Below are 18,019 nucleotides of genomic sequence, written 5' to 3'. Positions count from 1 at the left end.
CTCAGGAATTGGCTCAGGAAGTGTCCAATTAATTTCATTTGTCAACATATTATTCAATAGAATTTCAGCTTCATCCGGTGTTCTTTCCCTGAAAACAGAACCAGCACAACTATCCAGGTAATCCCTGGAAGCATCGGCTAGTCCATTATAAAAGATATCAAGTATTTCATTTTTCTTAAGAGGATGATCAGGCAAAGCATTAAGTAATTGGAGAAGCCTCCCCCAAGCTTTTGGGAGACTTTCTTCTTCAATTTGCACAAAATTATATATTTCCCTTAAAGCAGCTTGTTTCTTATGAGCAGGGAAATATTTAGCAGAGAAGTAATAAATCATATCCTGGGGACTACGCACACAACCAGGATCAAGAGAATTAAACCATATCTTAGCATCACCCTTTAATGAGAACGGAAATATTTTAAGGATATAAAGGTAGCGGGTTCTCTCATCATTAGTGAACAGGGTGGCAATATCATTTAATTTAGTAAGATGTGCCACAACAGTTTCAGATTCATAGCCATAAAAAGGATCAGACTCAACCAAAGTAATTATATCAGGATCAACAGAGAATTCATAATCCTTATCAGTAACACAGATAGGTGAAGTAGCAAAAGCAGGGTCAGGCTCCATTCTGGCATTAAGAGATTGCTGCTTCCATTTAGCTAATAACCTCTTGAGCTCGTATCTATCGTTGCAAGCTAAAATAGCTCTAGCAGCTTCTTTTTCCAGAACATAACCCTCAGGTACAACAGGCAATTCATATTTATTAGGGGGAGAGTCTTCATCATCACTATCTTCAATATTATCAGTTTCAATAATTTCATTCTCTCTAGCCCTAGCAAGTTGTTCATCAAGAAATTCACCAAGTGGCACAGTAGTATCAAGCATAGAAGTAGTTTCATCATCAGTATAATGCATAGCAGAAGTGGCATCATCAATAACATGCGACATATCAGAACGAGTAGCAGAAGCAGGTTTGGGTGTCGCAAGCTTACTCAAAACAGAAGGTGAATCAAGTGCAGAGCTAGATGGCAGTTCCTTACCTCCCCTCGTAGTTGAGGGATAAATTGTTGTCTTAGCGTCTTTCAAGTTCTTCATAGTGACCAGTAGATATAAATCCCAAGTGACTCAAAGAATAGAGCTATGCTCCCCGGCAACGACGCCAGAAAATAGTCTTGATAACTCACAAGTATAGGGGATCGCAACAGTTTTCGAGGGTAGAGTATTCAACCCAAATTTATTGATTCGACACAAGGGGAGCCAAAGAATATTCTCAAGTATGAGCAGTTGAGTTGTCAATTCAACCACACATGGATAACTTAGTATCTGCAGCAAAGTATTTAGTAGCAAAGTCATATGGAAGTAACGGTAACGGTAACGGTAGCAAAAGTAATATTTTTGGGTTTTGTAGTGATTGTAACAATAGCAACGGAAAAGTAAATAAGCGGAGAACTATATGTGAAAAGCTCGTAGGCATTGGATTGGTGATGGAGAATTATGCCAGATGCGGTTCATCATGTAATAGTCATAACATAGGGTGACACAAAACTAGCTCCAATTCATCAATGTAATGTAGGCATGTATTCCGAATATAGTCATACGTGCTTATGGAAAAGAACTTGCATGACATCTTTTGTCCTACCCTCCCGTGGCAGCGGGGTCCTAATGGAAACTAAGGGATATTAAGGCCTCCTTTTAATAGAGTACCAGAACAAGGCATTAACAAATAGTGAATACATGAACTCCTCAAACTACGGTCATCACCGGGAGTGGTCCTGATTATTGTCACTTCGGGGTTGCCGAATCATAACACATAGTAGGTGACTATAGACTTGCAAGATAGGATCAAGAACTCACATATATTCATGAAAACATAATAGGTTCAGATCTGAAATCATGGCACTCGGGCCCTAGTGACAAGCATTAAGCATAGCAAAGTCATAGCAACATCAATCTCAGAACATAGTGGATACTAGGGATCAAACCCTAACAAAACTAACTCGATTACATGATAGATCTCATCCAACCCATCACCGTCCAGCAAGCCTATGATGGAATTACTCACGCACGGCAGTGAGCATCATGAAATTAGTGATGGAGGATGGTTGATGATGGCGATGGCGACGAATCCCCCTCTCCGGAGCCCCGAACGGACTCCACATCAGCCCTCCCGAGAGGTTTTAGGGCTTGGCGGCGGCTCCGTATCGTAAAACGCGATGAATCCTTCTCTCTGATTTTTTTCTCCCCGAAAGTGAATATATGGAGTTGGAGTTGAGGTCGGTGGAGCGTCAGGGGGCCCACGAGGCAGGGGGCGCGCCCCCCCGCCCTCGTGGACAGGGTGTGGGCCCCCTGACGTGGATTTTTCTTCCAGTATTTTTAATATTTTCCAAAAAGATGTTCCGTGGAGTTTCAAGTCATTCCGAGAACTTTTGTTTCTGCACATAAATAACACCTTGGAAAGTCTGCTGAAAACAGCGTCAGTCCGGGTTAGTTCCATTCAAATCATGCAAGTTAGAGTCCAAAACAAGGGCAAAAGTGTTTTGAAAAGTAGATACGACGGAGACGTATCAATCACGCAATTGTCCTATGTTCTTGTTTCGAGCTGTTTTCTGTGAGGGTTGTCAAGGCCAGGCATCATGTCGCCCCCCTCCTCCAACAATGGTGATAACAATGCTTGGCTAATGAAGATAGAGCTGAAGAGGGAAGAACCCGTGGAGATCAACAAGGATGAAGGGATCAAGAAGGCCACGGAGGACCAAGTTCCGGCAGCAGGAGACACCCTTCAACTTGATCACAATCTTCTTACCCCAATTGAGATCGAAGCTTTCAAGATGATTGAGTTAGCTCGTATACAAAACAAGTATCTCACACATGAAAATATTTTATTGAAGGAGCATATCGTCGCACTCAAGGGCATTATCCGCAAGTTGGAGGATCTCTTACGCTCGATGTGCGATTACCCATCATCAACAACTCCACCTTCTTCACCAGCAAAGGAGACATAACCACATGGGTATGGGCACTCCCCTTGGCAACCGCCAAGCTTGGGGGAGATGCCCCGGTATCGTATCACAATCACATCTCCTATCTTTACCGTTTTTCTTAGTTCGATCCTTTTAGTAGTATCTTGATCTAGTAGAATAAAGTTTTGGTATGATCTAGTTTTGAGTTTTGCCTTATGATCCCTCTATATAATCGAGTCCGTGAGCTATATATAATAAAGATTAGTGTTGAGGCAAGGGCTTGATTATCTTGCTATGATCTTGAGTGAATAAAAGAAAAGATAAAATAATAGAAAGAAATAATAAAAAGAGATCATATTGATCTTATTGAGAGTAATAACTTCACATAGGAAGAGTATGATGATTAAAAATTGTTGAGAGTTGACAAACATAGCTTTGGTCATCGTTGCAATTAATAGGAAGTAATAAAGAAAGAGAGGCTTCGCATATAAATATACTATCTTGGACATCTTTTATGATTGGGAGCACTCATTAAAATATGACATGCTAAAGAGTTGATGTTGGACAAGGAAGACAACGTAATGGGTTATGTTTTCTTATATCTGAGATAAGTATATTGTCATGGATCATCCAACATGTTGAGCTTGCCTTTCCCCCTCATGCTAGCCAAATTCTTTGCACCAAGTAGAGATACTACTTGTGCTTCCAAATACCCTTAAACCAGTTTTGCCATGAGAGTCCACCATATCTACCTATGGATTGAGTAAGATCCTTTAAGTAAGTTGTCATCGGTGCAAGCAATAAAAATTGCTCTCTAAATATGTATGATTGATGGGTGTGGAGGAAATAAGCTTTATACGATCTTGTGATGTGGAAGAAATAAAAGCGAAGGACTGCATAATAAAGGTTCATATCACAAGTGGCAACGTCCTTTCGCATTAAGATTTTGTGCATCCAACCTTGAAAGCGCATGGCAACCTCTGCTTCCCTCTGCGAAGGGCCTATCTTCTATTATTATCTTCTACCTTATGCAAGAGTCATGGTGATCTTCACCTTTTCTTTTTTACATTTTATCCTTTGGCAAGCACAGGATGTTGGAAAGATCCTGATATATATATATATATATATATATATATATATATATATAAAATTGGAGGTGGGTTAGCATGAGTTATTATTGTTGACATTACCCTTGAGGTAAAAGGTTGGGAGGCGAAACTATAAGCCCCTATCTTTCTCTGTGTCCGACTAAAACTCCGTAACCACAAGTATTGCGTGAGTGTTAGCAATTATGAAAGATTAAATGATAGTTGAGTATGTGGACTTGCTAGAAAGCTCTGACATAGACTCTTTCTGATGTTATGATAAATTGCAATTGCTTCAATGACTGAGATTATAGTTTGTTAGTTCTCAATAAAGTTTCTGATTCATACTTTGCATTGTGAATAGATTATTACTTGAGCATAAGAAATCATATGACAATATCCATTTATGTTGTTGTTATGAGAATAATCATGATGCCCTCATGTCTATATTTTATTTTATCGACACCTCTACCTCTAAACATGTGGACATATTTATCGTTATCGGCTTCCGCTTGAGGACAAGCGAGGTCTAAGCTTGGGGAGTTGATACATCCATTTTGCATCATGATTTTATATCGATATTTATTGCATTATGGGCTGTTATTACACATTATGTCACAATACTTATGCCTATTCTCTCTTATTTTACAAGGTTTACATAAGGAGGGAGAATGTCGGCAGCTAGAATTCTGGGCTGGAAAAGGAGCAAATATTATAGACCTATTCTGCACAACTCCAAATGTCCTGAAACTCCACGGAAGTTATTTTTGGAAATAATAAAAAATACTGGAAGAAGAATCCACATCAGGGGGGCCTCCACCTGTCCACGAGGGTGGGGGGCGCGCCCTACCCCCCTGGGCGCGCCCCCTGCCTCTTGGGCCCCCTGTTGGCCCTCCGGTGCCCATCTTCTGCTATACGAAGTCTTTCGTCCGAAGAAAAATCATATGCAAGCTTTCGGGACGAGACTCCGCGGCCACGAGGCGGAACCAATCTAGGGCTCCGGCAGATCTGTTCTGCCGGGGACACTTCCCTCCGGGAGGGGGAAATCATCGCCATCGTCATCACCAACGCTCCTCTCATCGGGAGAGGGCAATCTCCATCAACATCTTCACCAGCACCATCTCCTCTCAAACCCTAGTCCATCTCTTGTATCCAATTCTTGTCTCTAAGTCCGGGATTGGTACTTGTAGGTTGCTAGTAGTGTTGATTACTCCTTGTAGTTGATGCTAGTCGGTTTATTTGGTGGAAGATCATATGTTCAGATTCTATATGCATATTAATACCCCTCTGATTATGAACATGAATATGCTTTGTGAGTAGTTACGTTTGTTCCTGAGGACATGGGAGAAGTCTTGCTATTAGTAGTCATGTGAATTTGGTATTCGTTCGATATTTTGATGAGATGTATGTTGTCTATCCTCTAGTGGTGTTATGTGAATGTCGACTACATAACACTTCACCATTATTTGGGCCTAGAGGAAGGCATTGGGAAGTAATAAGTAGATGATGGGTTGCTAGAGTGACAGAAGCTTAAACCCTAGTTTATGTGTTGCTTCGTAAGGGGCTGATTCGGATCCATATGTTTCATGCTATGGTTAGGTTTACCTTAATACTTTTGTTGTAGTTGCGAATGCTTGCAATAGAGGTTAATCATAAGTGGGATGCTTGTCCAAGTAAGGACAGCACCCAAGCACCGGTCCACCCACATATCAAATTATGAAAGTACCGAACGCGAATCATATGAACGTGATGAAAACTAGCTTGACGATAATTCCCATGTGTCCTCGGGAGCGGTTTTCTCTATATAAGAGTTTGTCCAGGCTTGTCCTTTGCTACAAAAAGGATTGGGCCACCTTGCTGCACTTTATTTACTTTTGTTACTTGTTGCTCGTTACAAATTATCCTATCACAAAACTATCTGTTACCTATAATTTCAGTGCTTGCAGAGAATACCTTGCTGAAAACCGCTTATCATTTCCTTCTGCTCCTCGTTGGGTTCGACACTCTTACTTATCGAAAGGACTACGATAGATCCCCTATACTTGTGGGTCATCAGACCGCGTAACGTGACTTCCTTTGTAATGGAGGTTGCTAGGTCTCCTTCCGGCCGCCCTCGCAACATGCAGGTGTGCAATGGGCGATGGGCCCAGACCCCTGCGCCATAGGATTTAGACCGACGTGCTGACCTCTCTATTGTGCCTAGGTAGGGCTGCGACGTGTTGATCTTCCGAGGCCGGGCATGACCCAGGAAAGTGTGTTCGGCCAAAGGGTATCGAGCGTGTTGGGTTATGTGGTGCACCCATGCAGGGAAGTTTATCTATTCGAATAGCCGTGTCCCTCGGAAAAAGGACGACCCGGAGTTGTACCTTGACCTTATGACAACTAGAACTGGATACTTAATAAAACACACCCTTCCAAGTGCCAGATATAACCCGGTGATCACTCTCTAACAGGGCGACGAGGAGGGGATCGCCGGGTAGGATTATGCTATACGATGCTACTTGGTGAACTTACCTTCTACTCTCTTCTACATGCTGCAAGATGGAGGCTGCCAGAAGCGTAGTCTTCGACAGGACTAGCTATCCCCCTCTTATTCTGGCATTCTGCAGTTCAGTCCATCGATATTGCCCCTTTACACAGATACCCATGCATATGTAGTGTAGATCCTTGCTTGCGAGTACTTTGGATGAGTACTCACGGTTGCTTTTCTCCCTCTTTTCCCCCTTTCCGTTCTACCTGGTTGTCGCAACCAGATGCTGGAGCCCAGGAGCTTGACGCCACCGTCGACAACGACTCCTACTACACCGGAGGTGCCTACTACTACGTGCAGGCCGCTGACGACGACCAGGAGTAGTTTAGGAGGATCCCAGGCAGGAGGCCTGCGCCTTTTCGATCTGTATCTCAGTTTGTGCTAGCCATCTTATGGCAACTTGTTTAACTTATGTCTATACTCAGATATTTTTGCTTCCGCTGACTCGTCTATGATCGAGCACTTGTATTCGAGCCCTCGAGGCCCCTGGCTTGTATTATGATGCTTGTATGACTTATTTTATTTTTAGAGTTGTGTTGTGATATCTTCCCGTGAGTCCCTGATCTTGATCGTACACGTTTGTGTGTATGATTAGTGTACGATTGAATCTGGGGCGTCACACCTGGGCTGCATGCGTCTTATGGCCCGCACGGACCTTAAAGCAGGCCTAAGCTTGGCCCGGCGGAAACTGCTGAATCGGCAGTTTCTCGCGAGCCTGGCTCGGCGCGGCCACACGTGCGAGGGGGTTGCACGCATTGGGCAACGCGGGAGACGGAGGGGACGTCTCATAACCCCCCCCCCCCCCCACTCTCCTGTCACCGTCCCGCCCGCACTGTTCCCACCGCTCCCTCTCTGCCTCACCGCCCATCCCTCTCCTCTACTCCGATGGCTCCGCCTCGCCCACTGCCGCGTCGTCCTCTGACCCCCGTCGACCAGCGCATCGCCAGCATCCAGGAGCGCTGGCTGGCCGGGCTCCAGAACTCGGGCAGGGACCTGGCGTCGGTGCTGCGAGCATCGTCCCCCATCTGCTGCCGGCCATCACGAGCACCAGCCAATGCGGTGACGGCCTTTATTGCTCCGCCGCCGACTCCGGACCTCGTGGTCCTGGGCTCGGCACCGGCACCGTCCACGGAGCCGCCGCTTCTTGGGACCCCATTGGGCAGGGGGTTTTCTTAACCGCCGTCCAAGGGTTTTCTCCTATCGGCGCGTCATCCTCCTCGACCTCCAGCGTGGCCTGAGCACGGGGCTGATGCCACAGGCCGTCGCCAGGGCCGGCTCCTCCTCTGCTTCGCCACCTCTCTCCTTCCTGCCGGGTTTTTCACCCCAGCCTCGGTTCGCTGCGACTGCGCAAGCTCCGGTGAGTCAAACCCCCCAATGCTTGCTCGTAGATCTAGATTAGGGGTTTATTTCTTAGGCATGTGCTAGTACTTAGTGGATTCGATAGGATTAGATAGGATTCAAGTATATCCGATTGGATGCGATCCCAATCGAATCCAATGGGACCGATCTGTTCTTGTTTGCTACAGTGTGTGTCCTAGGATAATGTTCATGTTGCTGTTCATGTTGAATGCTCTAGATTGTTATACATGTTCAAGCTAGGGTTTGTGTTGCATGCTCTAGATTGTTATACGTGCATGTAGTAGGACCATTTGTAGGATGCTGCCAAATGTGCATGGGTGCTATTGATAAGTGGCACTTGTTGTTGCTCTTTTTAGATGTTTCTGTGGCACTTGTTGTTGCTCCTTTTAGATGTTTCCATGCTTAGGATAGTGCACTGATGAGTGGAAGTTGCAGAAAACCAGATGCCACTGATCAGTGGCATTTGCTCATGGGCAACTACCACTGATCAGTGGCACTTGCTGTTGGGCAAGTCCCCTGATCAGTGAGCAAATGCCATTGATCAGTGCACAAACTCTTTGCCAAATGTCACTTATCAATGGCACTTGTTGTCGGGCAAGTCCCCTGATCAGTGGCATTTTCCCAAGAGCAAGTGCCATTGGTAAGTGGCATTTAGCAAAGAGTTTGTGCACTGATCAGTGGCATTTGCTCTTGGGCAAATGTCTCTGATCAGTGCCATTTGCTGTAGTGCTAGTGCAACTGATCGGTGGCATTTGGCAGAGAGTTTGTGCACTAATACTTGTCATCTTACCTAACAAGATATTGAAGAGTGACTGGGATGTGACGGGTGGAGGAGCTCAGGTGGTGGCCGGAGCTAAGGGCGCCGAGGATTTCATTCCCACAAATAGGTGGCTCAGAATGGTGAACCTGCCTGGCAGGATCGCCTTCATGAGCCTGCCTCGTTTAAGGGGACGATCTCCTAGGCAGGGCCACGAGGAGGGCGCCCGGGAGCCGCTGCGCTTCTACCAGCAGATCAAGGACAACGAGGACCTCGCCATGCTCGTCATCCCTCGCAAGTTCGTGGAGGTGATGAACGCCTGGCTGGTCATCAAGCGGCTCCCGCGCGTGGTCAGGCTGTCGGTGAACAAGCGGTGCGTGTTCTGGGTGCAGGTCCTGAACTTCGAGGGGCACATGGTGCTTGGTCGGGGCTAGAACTACTTCTGCCGCCGCCATCGGATTATCCCCGGCGACCTCGTCGTTGTGCGCATCTCAGGACTCTGCCTCAAGGTGCAAATCTACAACCACGACTCCTCGGTCATGTGCAGGTTTCGTTACAGCAGGCACAACTACGTTGGTGACATTGAGCATGCAATGTAGTTAACTTTTATGGTGTTAGTGTTGAACTTTAATGGTATGTGGCTAGACTTATGGTACTTGTGCTGGGAACTTGTTAATATTTTGGCCAAGAGCAGCACCCTGGCGTGGAGCAGGGAAGGAGGATGCCCCTGCTGTTAATCTAAGTAGTTTGCTGTCATTTCTTTGCTTGCTTTTTGTTTGATCTCATTTGGTTGCTTGCTTTGTTTGATCTCATATGTGCTTGCTGTTATGCTGATCATGTGGTGGTAAGGCCACCACATTTGAATGGGGTGAGCAAAACACAAACGATGTTTGCAACCAAATAGCTGAAGTTTGCATCTGCTCACACCCTAAGTACAAAAACGACAACCAAACAGCAGGGGGGTAAGTGCCCCTTCATGCAATGCAGGCAACCAAACAGGTTGTATCTGCTGCATATGAGGTTGCATATGAAGAACCAGGCTGGTTGAAGATGTGTATGCAATGCGGCTACTGTAGCGAACTGCAACCAGACAGATGCTTCGCTTGCTTCCATTGTTCTTGCATGTAGTGGCAGCCTAGCAGGGGAACATGTCAATACGGAACATTTGTCCGAGGCCACGGACAAATGCTTTGCTTGCTTCTTCTTCTTTCTTTTTTTTTTTGAAAAGGTTGCTTGCTTCTTTTTTAGGCACGCAGATCTCACCTCGGCCCATGGCGCGACCATTGTTAGTGCTGCTCTGTGCGTCTGCTTTATCTTTGATCGTCTGGTTTTGCTGGCAGTATGGATGGACCATTATCTTAAGAAGCTCGATTGGAACTTGTATGAATGCCTCGCTGTCTGGCGTCTGAAGAAAGAAGTGTGATATGTTAACTGCGTAGTGGTATATTAATATACCATTCAACTTAGTGTTGGCACTTGGCAGCCAGCATTTTTTTTCTCACATGTGTCTACCTAACTGTTAGAGATATATTTGGGATACTTGTATTTAGTAGTCTAGGATTTGTAATCCGTCTCCTACCTTATCTCCAGAAGAGGCGTCTTGTCCTCCAAGTCTTGTACTTAATATATACTCGCCCTCGAGACTTAATAATACATCCATCATATTCCGCAACAATCTCTCTCTCCCTTCTAACATGGTATCGGCCTAACCGATCCAAACCCTAGCCGCGCCGTCGCTTCCGCTCCGCGCCGCCCCGGGGTGGTCGGTCTCCATGATCGCCGCCGGGGGCCGCGCCGCCCGTACCTAGGGTTCGTACGCCGGCCGTGTTGGCCGGCTGCCCTAGAGAGTCTTTTTCCCGGGCCCTTGCTCCGGGTTTTTTCGCTCTCTCGCCGGTCGTTTTTTGATCGGCGTTTTTCTTTGTGGTTTTCCGATCTATTCTTGATCGGTTTGCGTCGCCCGCCGCCGCCGTCGATCCCGGCGCGACCAGCCGGCCTCTCCTCCGACCTGGCGGCCACGCGCGCCGAGGCGGCCTGTTCGGGCCAGCCACCGTCCGCGCGTCGGTCTGCCCGTCGCCCTGCGCCGGTCGTCACCGCCCTGTTCCGACCGGGACACCTGCATCGCCGCGACCCGGCGGCCTCGCGCCATGCGTCGGCCAATCATAGCCGACGCTCGCGCGCCGGCCCGCCCATCGATCCACGTCACCCGCCTCCTCCGCGTCTGCACGGCGGCTCGGCGGTCTACCTCGCCGGCCTCGTCCTCGGCTGCATCAGGCTCGTCGGCCGCCTCAACTCGGGCGCCGCTGCTCCGTTGGTCGCTCGGGCCTCGCTGCCCGGGCGTCGGCGCTGCTTTGGTAGCCCGGGTGCCGGTGCAGACGTCCCCCGCCGTCCGTCGTCGCCGGCCTCATCCCGGACTCCGCCGCCACCACTCCTCCACCGAGCGGCGTCCCTGACGTCGCGCGCGATCGGCTTGATCATCCGCTCGCCGCCGCGATCCGTCTCATCTACGCCGCGCGACCGACCTGGCCCGTCGCTTACGCGCGCCTCCGCAGGTCCCGTGAAGATCGTCCCCGAGTTCAGCGCGCCTCTCCACCGATCGAGCATCGGGCTACCACTGCGTCGCCCCGTCGGGCCGCAGCGCCGCCGCCCCGTGGTTCTCCTCGCGGCTGCATCGACTCGTGCGTCGCCGCTGCGTCGCCCCTTCGGGCTGTAGTGTCGCGATACGTGGTCCCCGCCGCCGCCCCGAGGCCGTCCCCGCGGTTGCACCGACTCGCGAACCGCCGTTGTGTCGCCCCTTCGGGCCGCAGCGTCACGGCCCGCGGTCCCCGCCGCCGCCCAGAGGTCTTCCCACCGTCGCCCCGACCCGCCTACCGCCGCTGCGTTGCCCCTTTGGGCCGTAGCGTCGCGGCCCGAGGTCCACTCCGCCGTCACCGCGTCGACCTCCCGTGGTATGCACCGCGCCGTCTCCCTTGGCGTGGGAACGCCACCGTCCGCGCCGGTCTTCGTCACGCTGTCAGGGTTCTTCGCCCACTTCGATCACCGCCGCCGCACTCCTAACCTAGCCGCCGCCGCCGCCGTCAGGCCGCCGCCGCCGCTCTTCTTTGGCCGCCGCCGCGGCTACCTCCGTAGCTGCTGCCGCCGCCCGTCCACCCCACTTCGTCTTCGTCCAGCACTAGCTCGTCCCCAGCGTCGCCGTCATCTATCCCGACCGCTTCATCTACTCCGACAACCGCGAGCGACATTGGCCCCGCGCCGATTGGCGCCGCAACAGTCGTCGAGTCCTTCTCTGCTGGCCTCTCCGACCTCTTCGATATGGCGTACAGCTCGTCCAGGTCCCAGTCTACACATGCCCGGTGCTGGCAACACCGCCGCGTGCCTTCGTCCACGACGTGTCCCCGGGCCTGGCAAGCCTGGTGCGGCGCTTCGTCAACTTCGTCTTCGACCGTCTATGCATGCCCGGTGCTGGCAACACCGACGCGTGCCTTCGTCTACGATGTGTCCCCAGGGTTGGCAAACCCGGCGCGACGCGTCGTCAACACCATTCTCCTTTCTGGCGCATCACTTCTTCGACACCACTGCGCCCATGACTAACTCGACGCCTCCTTGCGCCTGCGGCTCCACGGCGACTCCCTCAACACCGACTACCCCGACTCGACATCGACCACGGTGTTCTTCGCACGGCTACCTCGACCACGGCTACACCACCCTCCGCTCTCGGCTACATCGACATCGGCACGAAGGGCTATCATCCGCTTGAGCAACTCGTCGGCTTCCTCTACAGTCAACGCGTCCGCGACGCGACACCGTCCACGATGCTCCCGCTAGGACTGCGGGGGGATGTCAGTCCGTCGGCTGCTATTCTCTCCAGTATGACCGTCCGCGACGCTCCTGTTGTTCGCAACGCTACCGCTACGACTGCGGGGGGATGTTAGAGATATATTTGGGATACTTGTATTTGGTAGTTTAGGATTTGTAATCCGTCTCCTACCTTATCTCCAGGAGAGGCGTCTTGCCCTCCAAGTCTTGTACTCAATATATACTCGCCCTCGAGGCTCAATAATACATCCATCATATTCCGCAACAATCTCTCTCTCTTCTAACACTAACTAGCATGAATATACTTTGAAAAGCATTAGGGGCAATTTCCTTTTGAGAGGAAAACTGTAAGCAAGTACGTGGACCTTGATATTTCCGACACACATACCTAAATCCTCATAAAATGTGTATATAGTAGCCTAAATTGGTGTAGGTGCTTGAGATGCAAAGACAGGAGCCAATTAGTTTTTGAATGCATTACAGCCTAAGAAGTTGAATTTTGAACGCATGTATATCGATCAAGAAACAGAAATTCATGGACAAGCGCAATTTCCTCAACATATCGATTGGCATTCAAGGAGTTGACATTCAAATTTGGGAGATAAATGCCAAACTCTTCATCATATTCGGGCGAGTGAAGGAACACTCCATCTGTAAAGTGCAAAAAGAGTAGGATCCCAATACTGGCAGCAGTTCCAACTGAAGCAACTGACGATAGATCAGCATTCCTATGGAAAAAATGGGAAGAACCATTACTAGATGCAAATGCAAAAGATGATGGGGCACAGCAGAAGCTCAGGTGATAGCACAATTTCTTCAGGCGGCATACATGCATAATAACTACTCACACATCAGGCGTTTCAGTCGTCAACAGGAAAGGTTCAAAACTGTTCCAAAACACAGACACGCGGGCAACTGAAAAGACTACAAACAACGACATAGTTCAGTTCAATTTTTTGGCAACCGCGCTTCGACCCCAGCATCATCTCAGTTGCAGCTATAGAACATGCTCAGCATCGAGCCACCGAAACGAGGAAGGCGCCGCATCACGGAGCGATAGAGACGGTTGCACCTTACAGCATGCTATCAGTCCTTGCCGGCAGCCTCCTGAAGAAGTTCAGCGGGACAGACGGCATCTTGTGGCGGAACCTCGGGTGCCTCAGGGTGTACAGGCCTGCAAGGAAGACCACAACGCGGAATGGTGTGACGTACAGGACGATCGCGGCGATGAAGCAGAAGGTCACAAACAGCGCGGTGGCCCTTGGGTCTCTCCAGCTCAGCAGAGACTGCAGCCTCTCTCCTTGTGTTGCAAGATCACCAACAACAGTCTGGATCCTCCCAGCGACACTCCGGAGGCGGTCATACCGCATCCTCACGATGTCGGGTGGACGAGATGTAGGGAAAGTGTCAAACTCTTCATCAAGCTCATCAGGATGGGCGGTCTCCGCATGTGAGAGGCGAGTGTCCATGTGCGGGGGCTGCCTTGACCGCCACCGGTAGTACCACACTCCAATCAGGAATAGGTAGAGAAAGATTGTAGGCAGTATCAGCTCAGGATACAAGACTAGTATCACAAAGAGGACATGGATCAGTATAGTCGTCAGTGGGTTCCTCCAGTGGCAGATCTGATCGAACCATCTAGCAACTGCAATCAGAGGGCTCAAGACACCCATGATACGGAAGAAGTTGGCCTTGCTCTTTCTCATGCTCCACATGTGAGAATCCACATCCAGCATGTACTCCACAATTTCTTTTCGCAGTGGCGGTTCTGCACGGCTCAGCCTTGTTGAGACAATGTTGGTTGCTTGGCGTCTTAGGTTATCAACCTGGATCACAGACAACGGGTGTATATAGTGCATCTTGGGCAGCAAGGGCTGTGAATACAGAGTCATCATGTTGAGCAGTGATGAGCATGTGAACCGGACAGCAAGCTGTACCTCACCCATTTTCTTAACGCCAGCAGGTGTCAAAACAATAAGAGGGTATGAGTGGGTATACACCCGATCAGTCTCTAGCGTTGAGAGGCGGATGCGGACCTTCCCAATTCTGGTATCCCGTGCACCATTAGCCTTTTCCCCGCCATTCAAGTGGCAGTTGTCAAATACACCAATAGTGATCACAGTGCATGGATCATGCACTTCCCAAGTGTACTGTTCATTCCACTTGGGAGTGAAACTATCAATGATAGTCCTTGTACGCACCCATTTCTGCCCATACTTAGCAACACAATAAGGGTCAGTCGTGCCGCGTCCATCCTTCGTCTTCATAGGCAACAGGCCCTGCGCAGTCAAGATACCCAGCTCAAGGACCCCAATGTTATGCTTCCACAGCTGTTTGGCAGTTGGCCTTAGATCACTACTGTAATGTGTCGATTCATCCAAGACATGATATCCACCTTCAAGACAAATTCTCAAGTGAATCCTGCTTGAGAACTTGGTCTCCTTCCTCTGCTCGCCATCCACCATCACATGCTTCTCAAGATTATACCACTGGCTGTTCAGCAACTTGTGGTCCAGCCTCCGAGCTACATGCTGCAGTGAAATGACAGTTCTCCCAATTACATCATCCTTTCCTGGAGCAATCCTGTCTTCTACACTCAAAATCAGGTGCTCCTCGAATGGCTCAGCTGCAACAAACATCAAGTCCTCATTCCACATTGGATTCAGAGTCCTGCCTGGTGATACTCGGGTTCTAAGAGCCTGGTTTCCTAACATTGCTTTGACGTAAACCTCAGGGTACCTGGTCTTGTCATTTGGTATAAGATCTTGTGCTTCAATGACATTGACACGCAGATACCAAAGCTTGGGAGTAAGATAAACTTTTGATCTAATACTTGCAAGGCCATCGCCAGGGATTGACGCCGCATCAGAGTGCCAAGCTTCAGGAAATGCTTCATCTGCTTGAGTACCCATCCAAACAGCTAACATCAACTCTCCTTTGACCTTGTGCCCATTCCGTTCTTCCAAGCGATACCATTGTGGAGCCAACGGGCTGTCAGGTGGAACTCGCTTTGGGACCTCATTCAGGTCAAACATAACCCGTCCAATGTAGTCATCTTTAACAAAGTCTTTATCTTTGACAATAATCTCCACTACTGATGCCTGAATGCGCTCCTTTGAGAAGGCAAACACCTGGTTCCACTCAGGATTGGTCTTCTTCTCAAAATGCCGAGTTGTGCCCTTATAATTCCCAAGCTTCACCTCAACATACGGGTCACAACTTCCAGTGAGGTCCTTAGCTGGAAGTTCCTTCGCTTTTACCACTCGAACATAAAGGTACTGCATCTGCTCAACCAGGTCATAGGTGGTGGTGAGCTTGTCACCTGCAGCTGCTCCACCAAGGTGAGGAGTAGTCTCCTTCAAGGAGTACTCCTCCGGGCGGAATGGCCTCTGCATCATCTTGAATGACAGTCTTCAACCAAACAATTTCTACTCAGGATCGGAAAAGGAAGAAAGATACAGCCAATAGCGACTGATTCCCCAGAATAGCTGCAAAAAAGGAAAATAAGCACGGACTTTAAATGGTTGTTGTAGGCAACAAAATGAATGGTTGGTGTACAGAAAGAAGAGGAGGTTGGCACCTTTGCAATCAACAATTCAGGAAAGGTCGCTTTCAACCGAACATTTCGTGAGAGAATTCTCCATCTGCCATGTGGGGAAAACATCTACATCACATCACCAATCTTGAAAGAAACATCCGCGACAAGTATAGCGACTGAACTGAGGACACTGCAACATAAATGAAAAAACATCCGCTACAAGTATAACTACTGGACTGAGGACACTACAACATAAATCCATTATTATACTACTTATCAAGCAGGACAACAGTAGAGTTATGCTAGCCCTATTCTGCACACTGGTAATTCAGACTTGAGAAAACGCTGAAACAGCATGTAAGTTCTTGGATCATGAAGAACAGCTAGCCGGTGTTAATGTTGGAACATGAAGAGAACCCACGGCTTTAACTACCAGTCCAGGAAGGACTAAAACAGCGCATATGAACTAGAAAAATAGATCTGGATGGTGCGCCGGGTGAGCGGGATTTAACTAATCGCTGGATAAAAATAACCTCATATACCTCAAAACGGATGGCAGCAGGAATGTCTGTGCGCATCAAAAAAGGTAAAATATGAATCTAATACAAGAAATAGAAACCATGTAAAAATCTTGTAAAACCCTAGCAGCTCCGCACCTAGATCCTCCATTCATTACAAATTCTTTTTACCATCGTTTACTCCTACAGATCTTCCCTCGTGGCAAGCAAGAAAAAAATAAAGGGAAAAGCGACAGGGAAGAACATGGGACTGCGCACTCACGTAACAGATTCCAGCACGCGATCTGAACAGGGAGGATCTCGGAAAGGACGGAATCGGAGGAGGAGATATTCGGAATCAGCAGAGGTTGGCCAGGAGTCGAGAACACGAGCAAGGGGGCAATGCTGAAAGATTTCAGCAGATCTTGTGGTGGCCGACCACCGGATCTACACGCCGGAGAGGTTACCCGCCGGCAGTCGCCGCCTCCATGGAAGATCTTGAGTTTTCTCCTCGACAAGAACCCTAGGTGGGAGCCGAGAGGGATAAGCCAGAGAGGGGGGGCGAGAGTGGGAAGACTGAGGAAGAGTGTGGAAGAGTGAGGGAAAGCGGCGGACAGGGTGGGCCCCGGGGTGGCTTTTCTCATCGGCGTGGGGAGGGCGACCGACCGAGGCCATGCGGAGGGCGACCCAGCTGGACCCCGGTCGGCGGCTAGTGCGCGTGCTGCGTGGACCGAGTGCGTGCACCGGCATCGCGTAGGCCGCAAGAGGTGTGCGTGTGTGAAGCATTTTTCTGGATCAGCGGCGAGAGGGGCGAGGACATGGTCCATCGGCGTTTGGTTGGTGGGAAGCCGCCGAGGAAGTGAGTTGTTTAGTTGTTTCCTTTGTGCGATGATGACGGGGACAAAGTATTGTTGTCGTGAGACCAACTCTTTTTTTAAGCAAAATTTTGATTCCGTTCGCTCGATTCAGGGAGGATTTGGTTTTTTGAGAGAGAGAGGACTTTGGAATTGTTTGCTTCTTCTTTTTTAGGGGAACTGTTTGATTCTTATGAATAATTTGCCCCATCCTGCTTTAGGGCTTTGATCTTTCGTCTTTTTCCAATTGATATGAAATTCTTCTCTTTTTCCAAAAATAATAACTAATCATGTCTTTTCTTTTGCTCGACCCAAACCGAATCAAACCATCTCTTCTCCCCCGACTCAAATGATGAACCCTAATTTTCCAGCAGTTGCGCGTCCACGTCGTTGATGGTCGGTACCCACTTCTCATAATGAGAAGCATGCCATGAGGAATGAAGTTAGAGGCTTGGATCATTGTTTTAAGGAGTTGTAGAAAAGCGAAGAGATTTGCACTGGATTGGTGGTTTGTAATTCGTTTTTTTTCTTTCTATTTTAGTGCTTTTAGCGATGCTTGTGAAGCAATGGTACTGCAATTTGGGAACACGCATTTCTGCTAATCATTTCCTCAAATCCAGCTGGAA

The 18,019-nt window shown here is 48.9% G+C and overlaps 1 protein-coding gene across 1 annotated transcript; it reads right to left on the bottom strand.

The window, feature by feature from the left end:
* Positions 1-13,299: 13,299 nt before the first annotated feature.
* LOC109755326 (FT-interacting protein 7) lies at positions 13,300-17,150 on the bottom strand. The gene is made up of 3 exons (XM_020314241.4): positions 16,823-17,150; positions 16,085-16,148; positions 13,300-15,992 (listed from the first exon to the last, which is right to left on the bottom strand). The coding sequence occupies exon 3, from the start codon at positions 15,900-15,902 to the stop codon at positions 13,578-13,580; it is 2,325 nt and encodes a 774-aa protein (XP_020169830.1). The 5' UTR covers positions 15,903-15,992; positions 16,085-16,148; positions 16,823-17,150; the 3' UTR covers positions 13,300-13,577.
* Positions 17,151-18,019: the final 869 nt, after the last annotated feature.

The sequence above is a fragment of the Aegilops tauschii genome, chromosome 5, assembly GCF_002575655.3.
Source record: "Aegilops tauschii subsp. strangulata cultivar AL8/78 chromosome 5, Aet v6.0, whole genome shotgun sequence".
Lineage (NCBI taxonomy): Eukaryota > Viridiplantae > Streptophyta > Magnoliopsida > Poales > Poaceae > Aegilops > Aegilops tauschii.
This window is presented reverse-complemented; position numbering and strand designations above follow the sequence as displayed.

Bases quoted from the DNA above. Each gene is read 5' to 3' on its own strand.
- LOC109755326 (XM_020314241.4), bottom strand. From the start codon at position 15,902: ATGATGCAGAGGCCATTCCGCCCGGAGGAGTACTCCTTGAAGGAGACT.